This window comes from Elaeis guineensis, chromosome 4 (genome assembly GCF_000442705.2).
Source record: "Elaeis guineensis isolate ETL-2024a chromosome 4, EG11, whole genome shotgun sequence".
Taxonomy (NCBI): Eukaryota; Viridiplantae; Streptophyta; class Magnoliopsida; order Arecales; family Arecaceae; genus Elaeis; species Elaeis guineensis.
In genome coordinates, this window is record NC_025996.2 from 2,581,698 (window position 1) to 2,604,501 (window position 22,804).

General features: G+C 37.0%; 1 protein-coding gene and 1 pseudogene across 3 annotated transcripts; one reads left to right on the forward strand and one right to left on the reverse strand.

Moving 5' to 3' along the window:
• Positions 1–592: 592 nt before the first annotated feature.
• Positions 593–12,277, forward strand: LOC105033640 (uncharacterized; annotated as a pseudogene).
• A 1,140-nt stretch (positions 12,278–13,417) lies between these two features.
• LOC105033623 (probable methyltransferase PMT3) lies at positions 13,418–20,995 on the reverse strand. 3 transcript variants are annotated; one of them, XM_010908494.4, is made up of 9 exons: positions 20,838–20,990; positions 19,994–20,186; positions 19,330–19,806; positions 19,061–19,225; positions 18,747–18,929; positions 17,966–18,560; positions 15,495–15,607; positions 15,152–15,372; positions 13,418–13,989 (listed from the first exon to the last, which is right to left on the reverse strand). In XM_010908494.4, the coding sequence occupies exons 3-9, from the start codon at positions 19,582–19,584 to the stop codon at positions 13,668–13,670; spliced, it is 1,854 nt and encodes a 617-aa protein (XP_010906796.1). In that variant the 5' UTR covers positions 19,585–19,806; positions 19,994–20,186; positions 20,838–20,990; the 3' UTR covers positions 13,418–13,667. The 3 variants fall into 3 exon arrangements, with proteins under 3 accessions (XP_010906796.1, XP_010906797.1, XP_073111404.1); XM_010908495.4 differs by lacking the exon at positions 19,994–20,186 and having other exon boundaries at positions 20,838–20,995; XM_073255303.1 differs by lacking the exons at positions 19,994–20,186; positions 20,838–20,990 and adding an exon at positions 20,611–20,701.
• Between the last annotated feature and the right edge of the window lie 1,809 nt (positions 20,996–22,804).

Here is a 22,804-nt window from a genome sequence, read left to right on the forward strand (position 1 = left end):
AATGGTATAATTTTTCATGCATAGAAAAATGTGTTTTGAAAACCAATCTTGTATCATACTTTTCACTATTATGGAATTAAAAGTTTACATTTGATTATTTTTTATTTTTCTACAAACAAAACCACCTTGATTTAGAAATATTTATTTTCAATAGTTTAAGGATAAATCAAGCTCATAGAGTAAGTTGGTCTCACTCATATCTACCAACAAGTAGCTTTTTTTTTTTTTCTTTTTTTTTTAGAGGGTGGGTAAGTCTAGGAGCTAAAGCTGCGTTAAAATGAGACTAAAAGGCTAGTACATGGTTTAACATATACAATGAATAGACTTCACAGATCCTCCTACTTGAGCTAACCAAAATGATGCCATCGACAGCAGAAATAGACTCAAAACAGCGTATTCACACCACAGTCTTGACATCTGGAACGGGAGAAAATTTGACGGCAGGACAAGAAGCATAAATAAAGAAGCAGGTTCATCTCCGTGAGGCTGAAGAGCCAGTTTGGGCTGAGCCTGGAGAACCACAGGATATCTGCTGGTCCACTGGTGTCGACGATTTGAAAGCTCCTCTGCTGGACTCCGTATCCATGCCGCGATGGCGCTTGCTTCATCAGCAAACCCAACTGGTGAATGGTGATCCTCCCAACCTGATATGCACCAATCCCAACTTAATTAAATGCCTGGAAGACCTGCCATTTGCCTGAGAACACACCAAAGAAGATACAAATAAAATGCATTAGTAGCCAACCCAATGAGCGAACTTAGAGCTGATATTGTTGCCAAAAAAAAAACTTAAGACCTGATGCTAAACTGCGAATTCAGCCGCATCACCCGCCATTTCAGCATGAAACAGACGGGACAAGGCGTGGGTAATTATTAGATGAGCTTACTGGGCTGCTGGTTTCTCGGTTTTGCAGGCCATTAGTGTCAAATAAATTTTAAAATTTATTACTGAGCTTCAAAATATATTTTTGTTTTTTATTTTTTATTTATTTTTGATCATTACATTAAATATTGACCATTCAGGTATGAGCGGAGCATGTGCATAGTTATGTATGCACATAGATAGTATGATAAATATTTTAAAAATTAAAATTATTTTATATTATAATTAAATTAATTTTTTTCAAATAATCTATTATTTCTCCATGGGCCATCGGAAGGGGGGTTGAATATGGAGGAGCCACGGGCATCAAGAATTGAGAGGTGGTGACGATAGCGGCAACATGGAGAAAATCCAAATCGAGGGTAGTGGAGGGTGGCGACAACGGTGGCACGGAGAAGCCAAGACTGTGGAGGAGTGAGGGTGGGGGCATAGCGCAGAGAAGCCGCGAGATATGGAGGATGCCTGGGGATGGGAGGGTGCGATGGTGCGAAGAAGCCGTAGGCTGCGGCTGCGCAGGAGGGAAGAGTGGTTGGTTGTGGTGGTCCGGAGAAGTCACTAGGGCAAGGGGTGCGTAGGATCGGAGGTGTGCATGGAGCAGCCGTGGTCACTAGGATGGGGTGGGGTTTTGTTGTCAAGAGGGGGGGGGTGGCCCAAAGCAGCCACGGCCATTGAGAATAGGGGAAAAAGGGTTGGGGGTCGTAGAGTGGTGGTGGACAATAGAGGGGGCACACATGGAACCGAGAGCAACCATCGAGGGGGTTGGGGGGGAGGGGTGTTGGTGATGCGAAGGAGGCACGGGTTGTGGGGGAGCGCATGCAGAAGAGCGGAGAAGACACAGGAGGCGCAGAGGGTGTGAAACATGAAAGAGTCGCGGGTGGCGTCGGGGGTCGGAGAGGTGGAGGCATTGGGTGTGGTGAAGTCGTGTCAAAGAAAGGAAAAAAAATATTATTTTAAAAAAAATAAATTTTATTAAAAATAATGTATAATATTTTAAATAGTTTTTTATAATAAAAATATTATAAAAAAATACTGTAGCAAAATTCATAAATTTTTCACAGTGCTGAAATTTTCATTAGCAAGTCCATCACAGAGATGATAAATGGTGATAGAATTATTTTGTTTGCTTTGAAGCAAGCACCGGTCTCTTGAGTTCCATGTAGCCCACATGGTATAACAAATGAGAAACTGATTGAACTGGTATAACAAGTGACTTCCAATAAGGGATTAGGCTGAAGAAAATAGAGGAATGGCTGGGCAATATTTCATTAGCTCAATCCACACCTTTTGCAGCATGACGGCCACGCAAAAGAGCATGCTAACAGCAGCATGACAAATATCACAGGTGGCATCTTGGTATTGAATAAGGCCTCTAGAGTCCAGACTGAAGTAATAATTCCTTACACAGCAGGCAGCCCCAGGAAATTCCAACCATAAAAATTTAACTCTGGGAGCAAGAGTTAATTCCCGCAACTAGTTGACATTAATATCATTTTCAACTTCCAATTCCTTTTGGAGGGCCATGTGAACATCTTTGGATTTTAGTTTTGTAGTTCCAGAAGTATTCTAAACGGGTTTGTCATCGCATTGATTCCTCGGAAACACGATAGCCATGATATTTGCAACAATGTCCATAGAAAATAATCGACGCAATAATTCGTAGTTCCGTGTGCCATCACAGGCAATGAAATCAGCAATTTGCCAGCCATCCAAACATGAATTACGATTCATAGGAATGGGGGACTTTGGTTTATAGGGATATTGGTGATCCATGGATGCTAAAGGCTTATTACTTAACGACTACCCACCTGCCAAGTGAATTTATATTTGACACAATCAACCCTTGCACAAATAAATCTTCAAAGCCGCAAAGCACCTCTTCTCCAACTGATAATTTTTCCGGTCATTGAAATTATATTTTGATTGCACAAGTTAAAGATCCATCAATTTCATTCTATTGTACAATAGATATTTTAAATATTCTGATTAATCTAATCATCACCTATCAGCGAAAGCGTGCCGGCAACAAAGATCATGCTGTAATCCAAATTTCTAAGCCTTGTAAAATATTTTTGTCTCTCTATTTTCCAAAAAAGATCATGTTTAACCCGGCATATCTTTTCTTTGTTTAGGATATAATTTTTGGAGAACAAAATCAAATGATTGACTTATTTTGCCAGTGGTTCGTTTGGTCCTCCAAGTAATTCAATTTTTTTTCAAATTAATTAGTTAAATATTTATATTTGGTTTTTAATATAATACTATATATTTTTTTTATTTGAGAAAAAAATTCAATTACCACGACATTTTTTCTATTGGTAGGATGATGCATGAAATCCCCTTGGGAGGTACCCTTTGGAGAATTGTGGCTGCACAAACCCAGACAGACTGGTCTACCTCGCCAATGAAGCAACGGATAGAGATTCGCGTACGGGGCCCACTCCCGCGTCCAGTTACTCTCCGCACTCGAGGCGCCGAGAAATGCCACGTGTTCCCGACGGTTCTGGAAAACCTGCTCGTTCTTTTCCTTTAAAAATTCCTCTCCCCGCCGAGGCATGCCACATGTTTCGGACGGTTCTGGAACGCCCTCTTTTCTCTTTCCTTTAAAATTCCTCACCCCCTTTTCAAAACAATCCTCACCGGAAATCCCTTCCAAAAGCCGAGGCTGTCTCCTTCTTTGATCGCGTCGATCAAGAAGCCCTAGATCAAATCTCTCTTTTCTTCCCTCGAATTCGATCCCATCCCCATATCGTACTTCCCCGTACCGTTCCATCTCCAGAACGCCCACGGGACGGTCCAGCAGCCCGCCGATCAGCAGTACGCTCCGGTCGTCAGCCTTCCAGCGGTGCCACCGGCGCTCGTTGCTCCGGTCTGCCCCGCCGTGTATACCTTTCCCCAATACCAGCAGGCATGGCTCTCCTCCCCCTTCTCTTTTTGTTGAGGATTTCTTGATCTTTAATTCTTTATTTTTCAAGATTTGATGAATCCAATGATGTGTTGGCAAACGGTCTGGGAAGAGGGTTTTAGGGTATCTGTTTAGTAATTATGATGTGCGGATGATCTTTTTACGGAACCAGTTACGATGACTGATTTTATCGGTTTATTCTAATTGCGGATGACGTTTGTCCTTGATTGCTACTTCATGTGTTACAAAACCTGTTTGAATAGAAGAAGAGGAAGTTATTTTTTGATTGTTTCTGATGCTTAAATAGAAGAGGAGGCACAGAGAGAGAGAGAGAGATTTTCTTTGTTAACACATAATAATTTGAAGAAAATTGTGGTGTTCTTGGGTGTTTACCACGTTTCCTACAAAACTGGACGGTGGCTGTGCGGGGGGACTGGGTGTTTTTTTTTCCCAGTCGTAGGTGAATTTATTGCTAGGATTCAGAAAGATGGATCCTGGTGTGTGCCATCCGTCGATGACATAAAGCTGATTGATGGAAGGAAGAGAAGAAAAATGCTTACTGGAATAGTGAAGAGGAATCTTAAAGGAAGTCACAGAAAACAAAAATAAAATAAGATTATGGACTGCAATTTTAACAGATATTGAAGTGAATGTTAAACCCATGAAAATAGACAGCAAAGAGATACATAGGGTGATTGGCTGGTTCTATCAATGTATTACAAAGGAACGGGGAAATAGATTAATGGTTTGTCTAATAGAATAGAGCGGCTCTGACAACGTGGATACCTGCTTGTAAGGTGTTCTGTGATCAGAAGATAATGTTGTATGGTTTAGAATGGTGAACATGATCTAAGCAGATAAGTTTGATGTCGGACAAACTAGAATACCGAGATGAATCCTGGATCTATCAAAATAGACAGCTAAGAGATACACATGGTGATTGATTAAGGTGGTATGGGTATGTACAATGAATATATGATCAGAAATTGTAAAGAAGGGGCTTGAATTTGCATTAAAGGGTCTTGAAGAAGAGTGAATGTCCTAAGCTGACACCATTGTAACATCAGAGATGGCCGTTAGATGAATGATTGATGAATAAGGACATGATGTCAATGCTAAATAGTTGGAATAAACACTCACTAGATGAGTGTTTTTTATTGTTTCATGGTCAAGAATTATCCACTCCTCAGTTTATAGGCACAATAACATAAACTGGTAAAGAAGCTAAACAGGTAGACTAACATTACAATGTAACCTATTAAGTTTGACTAAACAAAATTATGGAGTCAAATAGTGAGCATTAAAAACACTTTCTGATTTTTAGGATGGATTAAAGAATCAAAAGATTCAAGTCAGTAGGGTGTACCAATCCTTTTATGGTGCAGTGTATTTTACATCATCTGACTCTCTTTACTTTTATTTAGGGTACACTTGAGGGTATTTTGCCTTAATGGACTGTTGAGCCTGCTTGCTTCCACAGTAATCTAAAAGCTCCTATAAGTTTAAGATGTGTGGGCTGTATCCACATTGTGCCAATTGGTTTTTTTTTTTTTTTTTATATTAATAATTTAAATCATTGTTTGCTGTGCAAAGTATTCAGCTTGAATCAGGTTATAACAGAGGTTTGTTAGTGTCTGATATTAATTGGATACTGACACAGCTATCCTGAAGTATATGTGCTTCACATGTCATGTCTTGTAAGGGGTTTGTGGGTAGATTAGTGATGTAGAATATAAGGGAAGAACTGCCAGTCTGATAATTGTAGACATAGAAGAATGAGAGAATGTGCATGCGCATGCTTTTGTGTGTGTGAGGAGAGAGAAGAGCAGCTGGTTGCAGTAAACACTAGAACAAGAGAAAAGAAGAGACAAACATACATCAAGAATGGTATAAAATCTCTCCCTCCCTCTCTCTCTCTCTCATTCATCTAGCTAGCTCTAAAATTATTCCTTCATTATAGCCAACCTACCTTTTTGAGACAGGGATACATGTTGTTGCGAGGTTTAGAGATTCAGCCCAGTAAGGTTGCAACAATGGAATTGCAACATTCCAAATCGTTATCCTATAAAATGGGTAAAATAATGCATAAGAAGAGAGAATCTAATGTCTAATGGTCCTTGACATCCATCATTAACATCTTTGAGAAAATTGGTTTGTCACCAAGGACTTAATTATCATAACAATGTATAAAAAAACCACCCTTAGATGAGTTCAGCTTCAATTTTGGAACTGAAATCCTGAATAGGGTCAATACCAGGTCATACTACATGAGGGAATGACGATATGTACAAGGAAGAATTGAGAAGTCCTCTTTGGTGAGGCTATTTTATATTAATTTGATTTTATAGCTTTTGTTTATTAGTCCAATCATGTTGGTATCTACTTAGATAGTTTGGTCAATTTTAGCTTGCTAGTCAGTTATACAGTGTTGTGTAATTTCAGCGGGTTGTATTATTTATACAGTTGATTCCAGATATAGAGGAGTTTTCTCTTCTTGGCAACATTAAGGGTCCTGTTACTTTACAAGATTATGTAAGTTTATGCTAAAGTAGAATTTACTTTTGTGTTTGAGAAGAGATAAATGTACATGTGGATGCCATAGAAAGTCATGTAAAATTTGTTCACTGCCAGACTTTACCTTTGCATCATAAATTCACCATAGCTTTTTCTAATTTGCTGCCTATGGTTACAAAATTTTATCGTGGTCTTGTAGAAATCTGGAGCAGCTTAACATGCAATCTGAGGTTTGCAGATGCTATGTTGAATATTATGTTTCTTGAATTGTATAATCATGTAGTCTGTATTTATTTTCATTAACCATTTGAATTGTTCTTGCATTGGAGGTTGGATTCGCTTGTCTAGTTTTTGCTTCATGGTTGATCAAGAGCTCGAAGTTTTTGATAAATAGGTGAAATCATCTTATATATGTCCTTTTCTTTTTTCTTTTCCGGCCTTTCAAAAAATGTGTTACCTTGGATGTATTTGGTTGCCAACAAATTGGAGGATGTCAGCTAGAAAAATGTGGCCTTTTCGTTTTTGACATTGACTTTGATGGCCTTATGATCCCTTAAGATTAAAGAATGAGTATATCAGTGGAAATGGTTATGTATTTTATCTTATGCTGTTGCTGTTACTTTGATGGATCTATTTATGCTGTCACATTCATGATTTTTTCTGTTATTGTACTGAAAGTGTTCTCACATGGCTTTCTGGTTTAATTTATGAATAGGCACAGCAATTGTTCCAAAAGGATGCTCAAACAATTACACCACAAGCTCTGGCAAGTGTAAAAGCTGCTATTGCTAGCAGTGAAATTGAGCATAAAGCAGAAACAAAAAAGAAAGCGGTACCGCGTAAAGCAGCTGGACAGACCTGGGAGGATCCAACATTAGCAGATTGGCCTGAAAGTATGAACTCTAGCCAAGTTACTCGGCTTCTTGTTTATTTATAGTTAAACACATCTTGGTTTTGGCAGTGACTGGGTGATCAGGTTTATTCTTTGATCGCTAGTCTGGTCTCTTGTAACTGTCTTGGTCATGTGGAATAATATATCTATCCTTGCCTCTTGCTCCTGTTTTGTGCATCCCTGCATTTGTGTAAGTTTATTCTTTGATCTATCCTTTCATGATGCTTTTTATTCTGCTCCTGAAAAAGAAGCTACTTCTATGGGTTTTGTCAAAGGTCATGCCGGGATCTGATGACATAGGCCATAAATACAGCAACTATAAGATGTGATGCATATAAGCCACATGAATTGGCTCAAATTTCTGCAGAGGTTTTTAGGTGGGCCTAGTAATTCTATTGTAAATAACTAAATATTATTTGTTACCACTTGGCTTAGTCTTAACTCTTAAGCGTTATTTTAGTTAAATGATGTGGTTGTTTACTCTGTAGATTTTGGGTACAATTAAGGAGTGTCAGAACTGCTAGGAACTATTTTATCCAAAAAAAACTGTGTTTATGTAAAGAAAATGTTGTGAACCATGTGGGTGCTGTTGTATGGTTTCATGATTATATGAAATATTATATAATGTTACTGTATATCAGAACTTTCCATTATGATACGTGCATGCTATTTCATCCTATCCATTTTTATATGAAGTCATGTTGTTTCATAAGAGTCCTCGATTCACTTCTCAAACACCCACAAGTTGGTCTATGACATCAATTTCTTGTACATATCGAAGCTCTAGCTGCGTTTCCCCTCCCTGTCTCCCCATCTCTCTTTCTCCCCCCCAACAAAAACCATTTTTTTGCATAAGCTGGGCCATATCTGCATGAATTTGTGTGAGCTTTTGTTGAAAATAACAAAACTATTGAAGTTGTGATACCTTTTATTTGTTGGTGTTGCACCTAAAAGTTATTGGATACACATCACAAAAAGTGCACGTAAAAGTTCCGCACTCCCATCACCCATGTAGATATCTTTCATATTGATAAGCTAGTAATCTTTTCTTTTTTCCATTTTTCTCCAGCTGATATGCATCTTTAAATTATGCCGAAGTTTATCTTGAGTATTGCTGCAATCTGACAATCATCTAAGTATCTAACTTTATCTCATGATCTGCGTAGCTTTTCCTTCTTTTATACTATGGGAATAGATATCCTAACTATTCCTGGAAGTACGGGAGATATTCTAAAGAACCTTGAGGAATATTTCATACTCAGCTCTTTGCGTAGTGTCCTCCTGCCTTCATTCCCCATTTCTTTTCTTTATTTTGGCCCATCTGTTATGTTCAAATTGCCATCTAGTCCCCATTTCCAGTGTCCATGTGCAGCGTTGAGGAGGTGGTGTTTTATGCCTGATATACCTTATGACACATTTCCTAACTGGCACCTCTGAATTGTCTTAAGATACTTTTTTGATTCTTAGCATCATGTGATGGTTGTATAACATCTTCTCATGATCACCCCATTCTCTCATCTTACTCTAGTACAGAAGTAATTTTGTTTGATGCTTTTAGATGCGGTCTTCATGGTTAAGAAGTCTCCGGTGATCTTTTGTCTGAACGATCATTTCTTTTAAAATTGCCTTCCATTTTTTTAGATCTTTAGTTCTCATCCCTCCACCCTCTTTTTTTTTTTTCTTTTTTTTTGAGTTGGCAGTTTCTGGCAACTTCTTAGCATGGAAAGAGTTTTTTTTTTCTTTTTTTCTTTTTTTTTTTTGAGTTGGCAGTTTCTGGCAACTTCTTAGCATGGAAAAGAGGAGAAAGGGGAGTTACCATATGTCGAAGTATGATGCCATATATATATATATATATAGAGAGAGAGAGAGAGAGAGAGAGAGAGCTTCTTTATGATTTTATAAATGATATTGCATCTTGATTGCAGCTTCATCTATGTGGTTTTTTTTCAAATTTTCCATTCCTATAGCTGTTTTACATGTTGCTGACTGCCAGCAATCATCCTCCTGTGAGGCAATTTTGGGTTTTCATTTTTGAGTTATTGTGTGTGCAAAGAATAAAAGAGCGGAATATGTTTTTTGTCAGTTGAAGAACCCAAACATTTAAGGGGCAAAATGCTTAGGATAGCAAATATTTTCAGGACTCCATGCGGAATCCTTTGAGATGGGGTCATTCAAAAGAGTAGCTGAAATGGTTTTTTAATAAAAGATGTATAGACAAGGCAGTGTTAGAAGGTGGAGGTTTTCTGGAGCAATACCACCAAAACATGTAGTGCAATGGAGTACAATATAGATTTCAAATAGTAGAACAGTTAATGTAGCAAAACATGCAAGACTATATGATTCTCTGTAGCAAGCCTGAAATAGCATGATGGACCAGTCATCGGGATTACATTGGATACTTGGAGGATAAAGATGGTCAAAACCTTATGGAAGATATTGAGATCATGATTGGAGAAACACCTCCTAATGATTAGGTGAGAATTCTGTATTAACATTAATTTAGATAGAAATTCATGGATAATGGCAAGAAGAATTATTCTAGAGTGTGGCAAGGATGAAGGAAGTTCGAGCTGTCAAATCTAATGCAATGCTGGTTGAGGCATATAATTGTTAATAGCAAATAAATATTTTATTGATTTATAGTTTGGGCATTCCATAGATATTTGTGGAAAGATTTGGGGGCTTGCACTGTAGGAATCGGTATTACCTAGATGTTGGGCATAGCTTCCCAATCTGTGTTCTATGAGTGTGTCTCAACTTCCAAAAACCTTGGCAATTCTCTGAAATACAGTTCTATATCTATATCTGTATCTCTCTCTCTCTGTGTGTGCATAAATGTATATAGACTATTAGACTAAAGGGAACATGATAAAAAAAAGGGAAGGCCAATGCATGAAGCTCATCACTTGTGGGCTCTAGGGAGGGTCGGACGTACACATTCCTCCCTCTGCATGCAGATGCTGTTTTCTTGTTCCCAATCTGTGACACCTAGGTCAGAATAGAGCAACTTTAGCTATGACATCTGTGACATGGTGCCTTTGCTTATAAACAATTTTGTTTTATAGTATCAAATTAAAGAAAAAAAAAGGAAATATGTAAGGTGTCAATCGTGTTGCTGATAAAATATCAAATTAGGTTGCATGTTATTGGAAATTTTATAATTTAGAAAAAGCTTATATATGACAATGTCACGACAGATTGTATGCCTGTTATAGGAATTTGGAGTCACTAAAGACATTACAAATTTTCCATTTGTATTGGAAATTCAACTTGACATAAATTCAATCATGCGCTATGACTATAAGTTATGGAAGAAATGGGTTGCTCTATCAGTGTAGATGGGCTTATGACTACACACAGACACATGTATGTGCCATGCATTTCTTTCACGCATACATCTGTGTCCTTGTACTCTCTGTAGAACGATTTGATTTGTGCATATTTTTCTCCTCAGCTACTCTTTTGTTTGGGTAATCACTCAACTCCAGTCCTTTTTTGCTGTTGATATTTAAATTTTAGTCTGCCTTCAATTATTATGGTCATAAACTCAGAAAATAGTAGTGCAAAACACCCATTTAGTTTGCAGTCATCCTCATTTAGTTTTTCTGTTTTTGGTCTTTTGTGCAGATGATTTTCGTTTATTTTGTGGAAATCTGGGCAATGAAGTCAATGATGATGTTCTTACAAAAGCATTTTCAAGATTTCCGTCATTCAACATGGCAAGAGTGAGTAACTTAGCATTGCTTGAAATTATCAATATTTATTATTTTCTCTTTCTATGCAGTTTTGATTGCCTGTTTAATGTTGAAATCTGTTCGTCCCAATTCAGTAATATCATAATTTACTTGTTCTAATCAGTGATCAATCTGATCTTTGGCAGCATCCTGGAAAGCTTTATGAATTCTGAGAGAATCAATATTTCCTTGTATTTAACTGTAGCATCGTGTCTTCCTCATAGCTAATTAGTGGCTTGGGGTCTAATATATGGTGATTGATTTATATACTAATTTCTTTTATTGTTTTAAATGATTAGTTCCTTATATCTGAAATTCCAGAAATCACAACTGAGTTTAGAGTTGACCTGAAGTGGGTGCCAGAAATATCAATGAGCTAAGATGATCTTTCCTTCTTGTTAACTGAAGAATTTTGGATGTTTATGGCTAGATATAATTTTATCTTTCTTTCTCCAGGTGGTGAGGGACAAGTGGACTGGCAAAACTGAAGGTTATGGATTTGTGAGTTTTGCAAATGCTTCTGACCTTGCAGCAGCGTTGAAGGAAATGAATGGTCTGTATATCATTGTTGTTGCAGTTAAAATGTCATAAGATATGTATACGTCCATGCAGACTTTATCAACAAAGTTTTATCCATAAAATATTGCAGGGCAATATGTGGGAAATCGTCCAATCAAGTTGCTGAAGAGCACTTGGAAGGACAGGATAGATTATGAGGCGCTTTGGAAAAGCAGAAGGTCGATTTTCATCCTTCCACCCAAATAACTCCTTTCTGTTCAGTCTCGTGTTTCGTTATGTCTATTCTCACTTTTAGTTTTATATTGTGATCTTTAGACTCAGGCTCTGAAGAAACCTAAACTGCCAAAGAAAGGTATCCTCCACAAATGATGCTCTGCTCTGGGTTCCATGGGTCACTGAACACTGGTAATAACTTGGTGAGCAATAAAACTAAATGCTGTTCTATCTCGTGTTGAAGGTTTTTGTTTTGCTCGTGTTAGACCTAGCACCTGCCTGAAATTTATGGTACTTGTTTGATTGACATCAAATATTTATCTTCTACAGTATTATAATTACTTATGTTTTATTTTTATTTATTTATTTATTTTTATTGTCCTTGTGTCAGGTGAAAGTTTCAAAAGCATCTCTGACGGGATTAAACTATCAACTTTTGAATTAACTTCAGGTTTGACGTTCTTAGTTGTAAAGTGTATTAGTTACATCCTTATTGTACATTTGTTGGAGTTCTGCAGATTTGAATGGAAACTCATGTCTATGAGCTCATCTGCAAGATTAATAATATGATTACCGATACACGTGCTGGTACTAGGAATTTAAGTAACTGTTCATTTTAAGACGATGGCAGTTTTCGAATTCAAATTTTTATGCTATCGGCAGTCATCGATACGAATAAAAAAAATGCCATTGTTATCTTTGTAGTTATTATTATATTATTATTTTTGTGCATGGCTCGTTCCTGTGAGGGTATTGCGTGAGAATACAGATGTCCATAAAGGTTGGAGTTTGCGCGCTTCCATGCACGCGATATATATATATATATGGATGGACCACCAAATTTAGTTCCCACGGTTCGGTTTTGAAGGGTATGCTGCTTTTGCAAGTATTATGCTGAGTCTGCTAGGTGAGGGTGTGTAGGATATATGGAGTTGGAATCCTCACCATTCTAGCGATAGGCTAAAATCCCTTCCATTTCTCACTAAGTATGATCTGAAAAAAAATTATCTGATTTTATTCTAAAATATTTTAATTTACCTTGTCTTATGTGCCTTCTTTTGGTATAAATCTCGTTGTGTATGCTTGAAATCGTATTGGGTTGGAAAGCTGAAGCAGTACTCGCAGATGGTTATTGGAGACAGGAATATTTAAACCATGACTTGGATTTATGGCCGTTATAGTCGCTGTCATAAGTTTTCGGTCACTCCCTATCATATCAACGAGATGAATAACAAGAAATAAATAACAACCATTATTTTCACATTTTCTTTATTTTTCTTCAAATTTCAAATTTCTTTCTCAAAATTCTCTCTGAGGTCCATTTGGATGATCCTGCTAGATCTTATGATTAGAAACATGATTTTTAGTATCATAGGATATGTGATCTGGGTTATGCAACTGCGCTTCTTCCCGTTAATTCCTATATGATGGGAATTAAAGAACTGATAAGTTCTTCTTCTTCTTGGTTTTTCCCTCCCTCCATTTGGGTTTCAGGCTTGCCTCTTGAAAAATTTCTGTGGATGCTCGTGAAGGAAATAAGATGTGTTGATCATACAAAATTAACTTCTTGGACAAACCCTTCTATTCTGCCGTTTTTTGGAATTTGTTTACAAATCCAGCACGGAATAACTCATATGGTGCCATTTCCTGAATAATTAACTTGAACAAATAACTTTCTGGTGATAATAATGGTTTGTCTTGCTGGAATCTCCTACGACTTTGTTTGCACACTGCAGGGGAAAAAAAAGAAGAAGAAGAAGAAAAGGAACTTGCATCTGTTAAATTATGAACCAGTTGAAGACAGTTTTCTTATTACTTAAACAGAGAACAAACATGGAGAAGCTTATATGTGGGGGGGAAAAAAAACCTAAACTTGTAAAAGAGCCACAATCAGCTGATTAAGAGTTTAAACTATAACACCCGAAGAGTTAAAAATATCGAGCTGAGAGTAACGATCCGTGCAATCAGGCAACGCTTCTTTGGCCCAACCTGCACACGGTCAAGACGACATTATGCTGAATCCTTGAGGCTCTCATCTGCCGACCACATTTTCTTCTGGATCACAAGCACCATCTCAGCATCTTCTGAATCTGAATTAGCCTCAGCATCCGCGACAGCTACCGATTCCCAGTGCAATGCTGTCAAATACTTTATTATAAATTTCACAACTGGCTGCTTGTCTCGGACAATTACAAAGCCAGTTGGTCTGAGTATACGATCCATCTCAATGAGAAGGTCCTCAGCACTGCAACCTTTCTTCTCAAGCTCAGAGAAGACGGTCCATGCATGGAGGAGATCATAGGTTCGAGGGTAGGTTGAGAAGGCTTGGCACCTGTCAAAGTGACGGATAAATCACTGAGCAAACATAGAAGATGCAAATAAACAAACACATGATATTTTGACTGATGCCGCAAGCAAGATACCGATGTCTTTCTGATTGAAACAAAAAATAAGGTTGTCTATCCTATATGACCTTTTCCCTCAAACATTTCCAGAGAGTACGGTCAATTGACCAGGAAAAACATATTTCAATACATACAGAAAAAGACAACAAAATAGTAAAATCTAATGAAGAAAAGATTCTGTATCCACTAATCTTCAAATGAAAAGTAAATGTATGTCACTTTCTACTGTCATAAGAAGCATGTACGAAAGTAACAATACACTCATGCAACTAAAAAGAACCACAACTATTGAGAGATGAATTTTTTAGATAGATGGCCTTCAAAACGCCAGGGATGACTGCAAAGGTGTTTACCATAAGCAGCTTAGGTCAGAAATAACTGTCATAAGATGGTAACCCATTTTAATATTAAATGGTCAAGAAAAAAGAGAGACAAATAAAGATTCGAGTGGATAAAAGACTTCACAGAAACTACTTCAGAGATAGGATGCATAAGCTGATCCCAGTAGATGGAACATAGCTTGATGACCCCGATTATGTTTGTATCACTTACAAAGTGCTTATCAAGGGCATGAGAACAATATAATCTCATTACAAAAAGAACTGGTAAAAATCTCATACATTTCAGCTCCAATAATATATGAAAATGTGGAAGTAAAATGAAGGTTCATCCCCAACTCCCCACCCCACCCCCAGATGAGGTAAAAAGGAAAATAACATATGCACACACATGCATGCACATACACACAGATAGAATCTTGGCAAACCTGTTGATAAATTTGAAAGTCTTACCACATCCTTTGCCAACAAACAACGATATCAGAACTCTTTGTCATTACATACTGATGGTCCTAACCTACCTTGAGGTGATGTTTCTTTGCCAAAAAGCTAATAGTTAAAGATTTATTTTTCATTATTTTCACAATTGTGCCTTGCCCAATTGAACCTAATTATTCAGGCATCCTTGTGCTAGATCTGATTGTAATTATGATGCATAAGAACAAGCAATTAACAATCAGCTGGAAGAAAATAGATTAATGTCTCAAAAAAGATGCGCTAATATTAAAATCTAAAACTAACAATAGCCTACCAGTCATGTACAGTCCCTATCAGTCCTCTGTCATAAATTATTTTAAGGGTGTTGGGTCCATCTTCGGGCACAACATTCATCACCCAAACATCCTTGTCCTTGAGAGCAGCTGCAAATGATCCCATATTTGCCTTCATGTCCATCAAGTTTCTTACAGTGTTTGGTTTGATTTTCAGACTCAATAAGCTCCAATACTTGTCAACCCTTTGTCGCCAAATTTCCTACAACATATTAGAAACTATAAGACGCCAGATTTCCATTTGTCAATGCATTTATGCTTGCTACTGAACCTATATTGACACCATAAAGCAGAAAAACATGCAACTCGAAGATAGTAAAATACCATGTCTTTTGCAAACATTTCACTGGTATAATCAAAATCAGCAAGACGGGGAGGAGTAGTAGTTAAGCGAGCAGGCCAAGGAGCCAATCCACTTCCCCTAGCTCTATGCATCTCTGTCAAAAACAAGATTGTTACTTCAGTTATCAAATTTGAAAACTTTTCCAATATAAGCATCATGTTACAACAAATAGTAAACTTTATCATACTCCATGGGACCGACAATGGCCATATAAAACCTGCAATTATCATGATGAAATATAAAAATTACCATGAAACCTTGGAAGGAAAAACTCATGGATACACAGGACTTGGTTGAAAATCAAGCCATGACAAAAAGAAAAAAAGAGGGAAATAAAGAAATTTTAACTATACTTATTTAATTATTATAAAACATATGGTTTCTTTTCATACTTCCTCTCCTAAAATATCTATATAGAACTGTGGAAAAAATGAATAATGATTCATAGACTAACACAAAACAAATGGAAGACAAAATAACTGTAGCCCAGATCCATCCTATCCTTCCTATACCCTCATTGAGGCTTGTGGCTCTGAGTTCAAGAGCTATAACTCAACGCTGACAGACATTATCTTCAGTCAAATCCAAAATTCAATTTAAAGAAGGTTAAATAATTTCAGCCTCAGCCAATCAAGTCTTATGACCCATTTTATTCCTAGTCCCCTGTAATGTCATATTTCTGCTTCAATGTATGGAAATCATGCAATTAATGACTGGAATTAATTAATGACGAAGAATATTTGCTATTAGTTAGTTCAAAAATCAGTTCTGAAACTAATGATTCTCTGGTAAGCATTTTAACTCTAATTCCTTACCCTATTTGGTATACTTATTGAAACTTTAAGTTTCTCTTCATTTTCCAATTCCAGCAATGTATTTGGTGCTCACCAACCAGACCAAGTTATTGATTTAAACCGAAGCACCCCACCATAAAAACTCCCTGGCACTCTTTTATATGACAAGATTACTCTTATTGTCATTTGTTACTATGTTTATTAGCAGCAATGCTGAATTAACATGAAGCAGATAAGTACCCCTAAGAAATCAGGATTAATGCTCAAAACTGTTTGCTTATAGGGGAAACTGCACACACTAGCACCGATCATTTGGAGTAATTTGTCTGCTTTCATAATTAACCCCACCTGTTGCAAAATATCAATATTCATAAGCAAAACCTACTTGGGCATATGCAAGAAAGGTACAGTGGTTTTCTGCATATGTATATATGGTAAAGATCATCCTATTTTGTGCCCTCAAAGGAAGAGAGGTCTTATGGCTAGGAAACTCAATACTTTGAAGGATGTTTGCATTAACAAATTAATATGTAATACTAGCAGCAAAGTATTAGTTTCTTTAATTCCATTGGTACTGATAAAGCAAATTTAGTCTTAATAATTTCAATGAGCATGGCTTCTGATGTGCTTACATATAAACAATTATGAAATGCACTGACACTGAAATGCATTATCACCACAAGCCCATAATCAAAGGGTAGAAACCTGCAAATAGTGGAGCTAGTGCGATGGGTTAGGTCCAGGCATTGCTTCGGTCATATCTCTCCCTAATTACCTTGAGTCTACAATCTAGGTCCATCTCCAACACATTCATGTTTGACTGGTATAGTCTCATCATTTTTAATGGAAAGTTCTTCATTTGCACCTGCACTCTTCTATATTTTATATTTGGCAACATAATAAAGCTCGGGCTATTTTCGGCATTAACAATGTAGTTTTGCTTCAAATTTTTTCTCTATATTCATCAAGGCACTTCACAAGTCCACATGAATCTTGACGAGATGCATCCTACTTGCAAACTTAAAAAAAGTAGCCCTGACCAGGAATTGGACATTGATAGTTATACAGTTAAGATCAAGTTATTGTGCCCCAATCCATGAAGCTGACAAAATACAGATGCGCCAAGGCTTGTTTGTCGGATTGAGGTTTCACACATTAGTCTATGACAAAATCTGTTGCCAAGACATGCATGCAATGAACCAGAAGTAAAATCAGGAACTTTGGAGGTTCCTACAACAGAAATGGAGAAACATGAAGCTATCATATCTTTTCTTACAGAAAATGATCAGATAAAACAACATGCATATATGACTTACTTAAATAAATAAGGATTGTGTTCATGTTGTTGCATGTGGGAGATATAAACATTTTTAAATGCAAAATTTTAATTCACACAACTAAGCACCAAAATTATTAAATCCAATGTTTACGACTATTCGCACCACAACCAACTAGATAACCTAAAGAACATTAATTTCAATGCATGGCCATTGATGCAATCCTAGAATTGATCAATATCCTGAAGAAGAATGAAACAAGCATGCACAGAATACTGGCAGTCAGGTAAATGTAGTCAAGAAGCTTCTTAAAAATCCCATGGCCTTTTATAGATTATAGAAGATCACCCCATGAATATCCCAGAAGGAAAATGTACTCACGTTTGGAATAAGGGGTAATACAAGCTTCCATCCGCACACCCCATACTGCATCTGGATCATCATCAGTTCTGCAAAGAGGAGGCCGAGTACCTGGTTCTCTGTTCATATAGCAATCATTTGTTAGAGGTTTGACCCAAATTACAGTTTGATTTTGTTTAGCAGCAATTTTCCAGCACATCCGTTCAACAAGAGCACTCATTTCCCTCCATATTCTAAGATCCTCTTCATCCTGTGCATATGCCTCAGGAGATGAATAAGCAAAATAGCCTCCAGGCCTAAGCAATCTATCTAACTCAAGCAGAAGAATCCCATCCCTTTGAAGCCAATCAATCCTACAACGAGAACAATGAGCAAATTCAAAGGATCTGCTAGGGTACGGGAGCCTCTTTGTCCCTAAAACACCAAGGTAAGCAGGAATTCCTCTCTCAAGAGCAAACTGGATTTGGTTTTGATGCACATCATTGGGTGCGAAAGACATGGCCATGATATTGGATGAAAGTAGATAGCCCCCAAAGCTTGCAACACCACAGCCAACATCAAGAACTGTCCGGAGCCTTCCTTCATTGTTGAGATTATTATTTGGGAAGTTGAGCATCTGCCAATCCAAATCAGGAACAAAATTTGTCAATTTTGCACCCACCAAAGAAAGCATGCTTAAAAGGGCAAGTTAAAGACTCCTAACATCAACTTAGCAAAAGTACTAGCTTTCCATGAATGGAAAAAATATCACGAAAATCTATGGAATAACTTTTGACATGTTTTATTATCAAAATAAACTTACATTTGCAATTGATGCTATATACTTATCCGCTCCATAATGAAAATGAGTGCCTCCCCCTGGAAATTTAATTTTTTCTCCCGCATCAACCATCCAGTTTTGATCAGACTTTTCATGGGCAAGGTGTGTATGAGGAATGTTCACTTTCCACACTTCATCTCGACTTTTTGGCCATTTTATAGGAATCTGTAACACCAAATTATTAATGCACTCAACTAGAATGCAGATGCCATAAATTAAAGTGCAAATCTAAACAGGAGACAAGGAAAGCACACATGACAACATTAAGGGGGGGAAAAAAGGGAATATGCTTCTACCTTATAGCTAGGTGGTGGAGGAATCAAACAATTGTAGCGCCTCTCTGGCTGAGGGCAATGCCTTTCATAGTGCTCCATCAAATTCAAATCCAGCTTCATTCTTGTCTGATATATAAGATTTCTGTCTAAGCAGGGTATCAACTCAGAATGCCGATTATCACAGACCTACACAAGCAGATCACCATTTTTTCAAAAAAAAAAAAATCAACACAAGTTATAGACAATCGCTTACGATCATGAGCAGAAACAGGTAATTCAAAAACACTCACTGGAAAGGTCTTAAGCATGAAATTGTCATCACCACCTTCCTGCCCAAAAATAGACTCGCTATTCCCTCCATCATTATCGCTACTCCACCCGAATGATCGTAATTTACCAACAGACTCTAAAGTGGTACCGGTGTGCTGCTTCCCAGGACCAAAGAAAGATCCATAACATAGAAACAGTAAACCAAAAAAGACCACCATAACACACAACGAAGTAACCAAATGTCTATTCTGTCCTCCATCACTTCTTCCCCTCATCGTTTTAGGAGCTGAGCCCTGGCTGGTAAACTTTATAAGATCAAAGATTTTATTATTCAATACCACATAAGCTGTCTTCCACCGTCAAGCATAGCATACCCAAAAATGAGCGCACTTCTACAAGTTCTATCAATTTCCAATCGGTATAAATCAGATCCAAATTGATGAAAGAAAAGCAACAACGGAAGTTCTTGGATATGATGCTCCGAAACCAAAGCAACTCTGTGACACAATATAGCCATGAACTATATACATCAACAATTACCACATTAATCAAACATAACGTGAAAGAAAAACGTTAACTAGAATGAAAATGAATGAAATATCAAATTATTACTCGCATATTTCTGCCAGAGATATGTAAAAAAAAAAAAAAAAACAAACAAAGCAGTAGCAGATAGATCTCCACCTTGGCAAATCAGGGAAGTAAACTTCACCGATAAAAAAAATTCAGGAATCCTAAAAGAACTCGAAGGAGCAGTGGAGGAGATGACACAGAACCGTGGAAACTATACATTATTCGGGTCTGAAGGATGTGGTAGCCTCCACTCATAGTGCTAGGGACCCCAAAAAAGACACCACCTCCGCTGGCGCAAGTTAGCCTGACACGGGAGGGGCAAAATTCATCAACACCGTTGACGGCCGACAGACCATACTCCATAAGCAATAAAAGTCCGTCACGGCGGTAAAGCAAATAAAGGAGATTGGTGGATGGTGACGCACCAGGACAGGAGAAACCGTGTCGGCGGTATTCTCACGAATCCAATCATAAACAAATAGAAAAAAATAATAATAAACAAATAAATTCAAAAAAAAAAAATACCAATTCAAGAATTTGTTTCTCCCGATTTTAATCTCAGATCACGATGACTTCACAAATTGAGTGGCTTTTAATTCGAACGGCATCAAATCTTGTTCAGAAGAAATCGAAACTCACAAGCCAATTCGCACGCACACACACACACACACACAAAAAAAAAAAAAGTCCAACTTATATACTAGAAGAAATAGCAGAACCATCCCTACCCGCCCGCAATTCTTCAATCAAATCAGTGAAGAAGTGATGAAATTTGTACGACGAGGAGAAACCAATCGAATCCGAGCTCTATTACTTGCAAAACAAGCAGACTCGTCACTACCCGGTGGCAGTTCTTCGATCAAATCCGTGAAAATTTTGAGGAAATCTTAACCAGGAGTACACACCGATCGAATTCCACTGGCGGATCGAGAAGCAAGAAAGATGGGAAACTTACTGGTTCCAACGCCGGGGATGCAGATCGGAATCTCGATTTCCAATAAGACGAGATGGAAATTAAAAACCCTACGTCTTGGGAGGATTTGCAGAGCGAAAGCGGCGAGAACGAGTGGAGGCCGAAGCGAAGCACTGAAATGACAGATGAGAAAGAGAATGTAGATCTGGCAGCCTTAAAAATACACCTCTTGTTATTATTAGTATATTATGTCATGTCCAAGTACAACAACTTTATTTCTTTACCCGGAAATAAAAAAATACTAAATAAGTTCTCAGTAGAGCGGCTCATTTAATTATCTTGTACCTTCCACTTATGCTTCAATTCTATGCCGGAAAAAATCAAAATGAAGGAATTAATGCTGATTTCTTTGTGGCTAATGTTCGTTGAGTAGCTCTCAGCACCTGTTTCTTTTAGCAAGTGTTTATCTGAAATCTATACTACAAAAGATGAGGGCCCACAAGTTAATAATAATCTTCTTCTTTTGCGAATCTATACTACGTGGATTTTTTTTTAGGTAAAATCTATACTACATGGATGGATAGATGAATGTAGTATACTAGTGATATAAAGACGCATGAGATTCTAAAGATGAGCCACAATGTGTATAGAAGACGAACATAGTCAAAATGCATAAAAATTGTGACAGGTAATAAGGTATTTTGAGAGGAGGATTATTAATAGGTTTGGTTTTGGATTTAATGGACGAGGCTCCTCCTGATTAGAAAATAGTAGGTTTGAAAGTTGGATTTGAACCATTTGACCAGATTGAAGACCAGCAGAGGTCAAGAGGAGCCAGATTTTAAACTCTTGGGACTCTTCGAGTGGATTTCTACCAAATAAATAAATAAATAAACGGGTTGATGCATTGTAGAAATAGTGTCGGTCAAGCTATTTTTTGAAAACGATGACACGGTGGGATATAAAAATCACTCGGAGAGCATCTTGCACACGAGAGCATCGAGAATGCACCACACCGACATTTTTTATTATTAAACTAAAGAGAGCGGAGTCGATTTTTATTGATCCTAAGCCAATGCAACAACAATACAAAATATTTGGATAGCAATGCGTGAGCGGTGAGCCTTAACTTTCTTCGTCCCACGTGTGGGCACGAGTGGTCCGGGAATTCATTAATGCTAAGATCGATTGAGGAAACAAATAACATTATATCATTTCATTCAAGAATCATATCCCATGATTCCTTTCTGTCATTTTACGGAGGGTACAACCAAATCAAGTCAACATCTACAACTTTGCCACCATCGATGCGTTTATTAGTTTTTTTTTTTTTCCCCTCATTTCCTTCAACCTTTGTCGGTTTTTTCGGGCCATGGGTGCACAAGTGGTCAAGTGAAATTCTCTGTGCACTACGGACGGAGCAGAAAATCCCGCATAAAACGTATCACTTTATATAATTATTTTATATAATTATTATTTTTTAATATATATTTAATTTTATAATTTTATTTTTTATTTAAAAATTTTAAATAATAAAAATATTTTTATATTTTAAAAAAATTATAATTTTTTATATTTATATTATGATATCTTGCATACAAAAAATTTCTACGGGATAACGTAATATGTTATAAAATATTATAATTTTTTTTCAAATAACAAAATATTTTCGTCATTCAGAATTTTCAAACAAAAAAACGACATTGTAAACATTAAATATACATTGCAAAGTGATTGGACAAAAATATTATTTCTACATTATGACATTATGGACCATATTATGACATCCTATATCATATTATGACATCTTACATGTAGAAAATTATAATTTGATGTAGGATGTCATAATATTCATAAGATATCATAATTTTTTGGATCATATTATGACATTATGGATGTAAAAAATCATAATATATCACAAGATATTATAATTTTTTTCAAGAATAAAAATATTTTAGTCATACAAAATTTTAATAAAAAAATAGAACTACAAGCATTACATGCGTGTT

Excerpts from the sequence above, each read along its gene's own strand:
- LOC105033623 (XM_010908495.4), bottom strand. The coding sequence starts at position 19,584 with ATGAGGGGAAGAAGTGATGGAGGACAGAATAGACATTTGGTTACTTCG. Across the intron at positions 18,561-18,746 it reads ATATAGCATCAATTGCAAAT|ATGCTCAACTTCCCAAATAA; the intron begins GTAAGTTTATTT and ends TTGGATTGGCAG. Across the intron at positions 15,373-15,494 it reads AAATGTTTGCAAAAGACATG|GAAATTTGGCGACAAAGGGT; the intron begins GTATTTTACTAT and ends AATATGTTGTAG.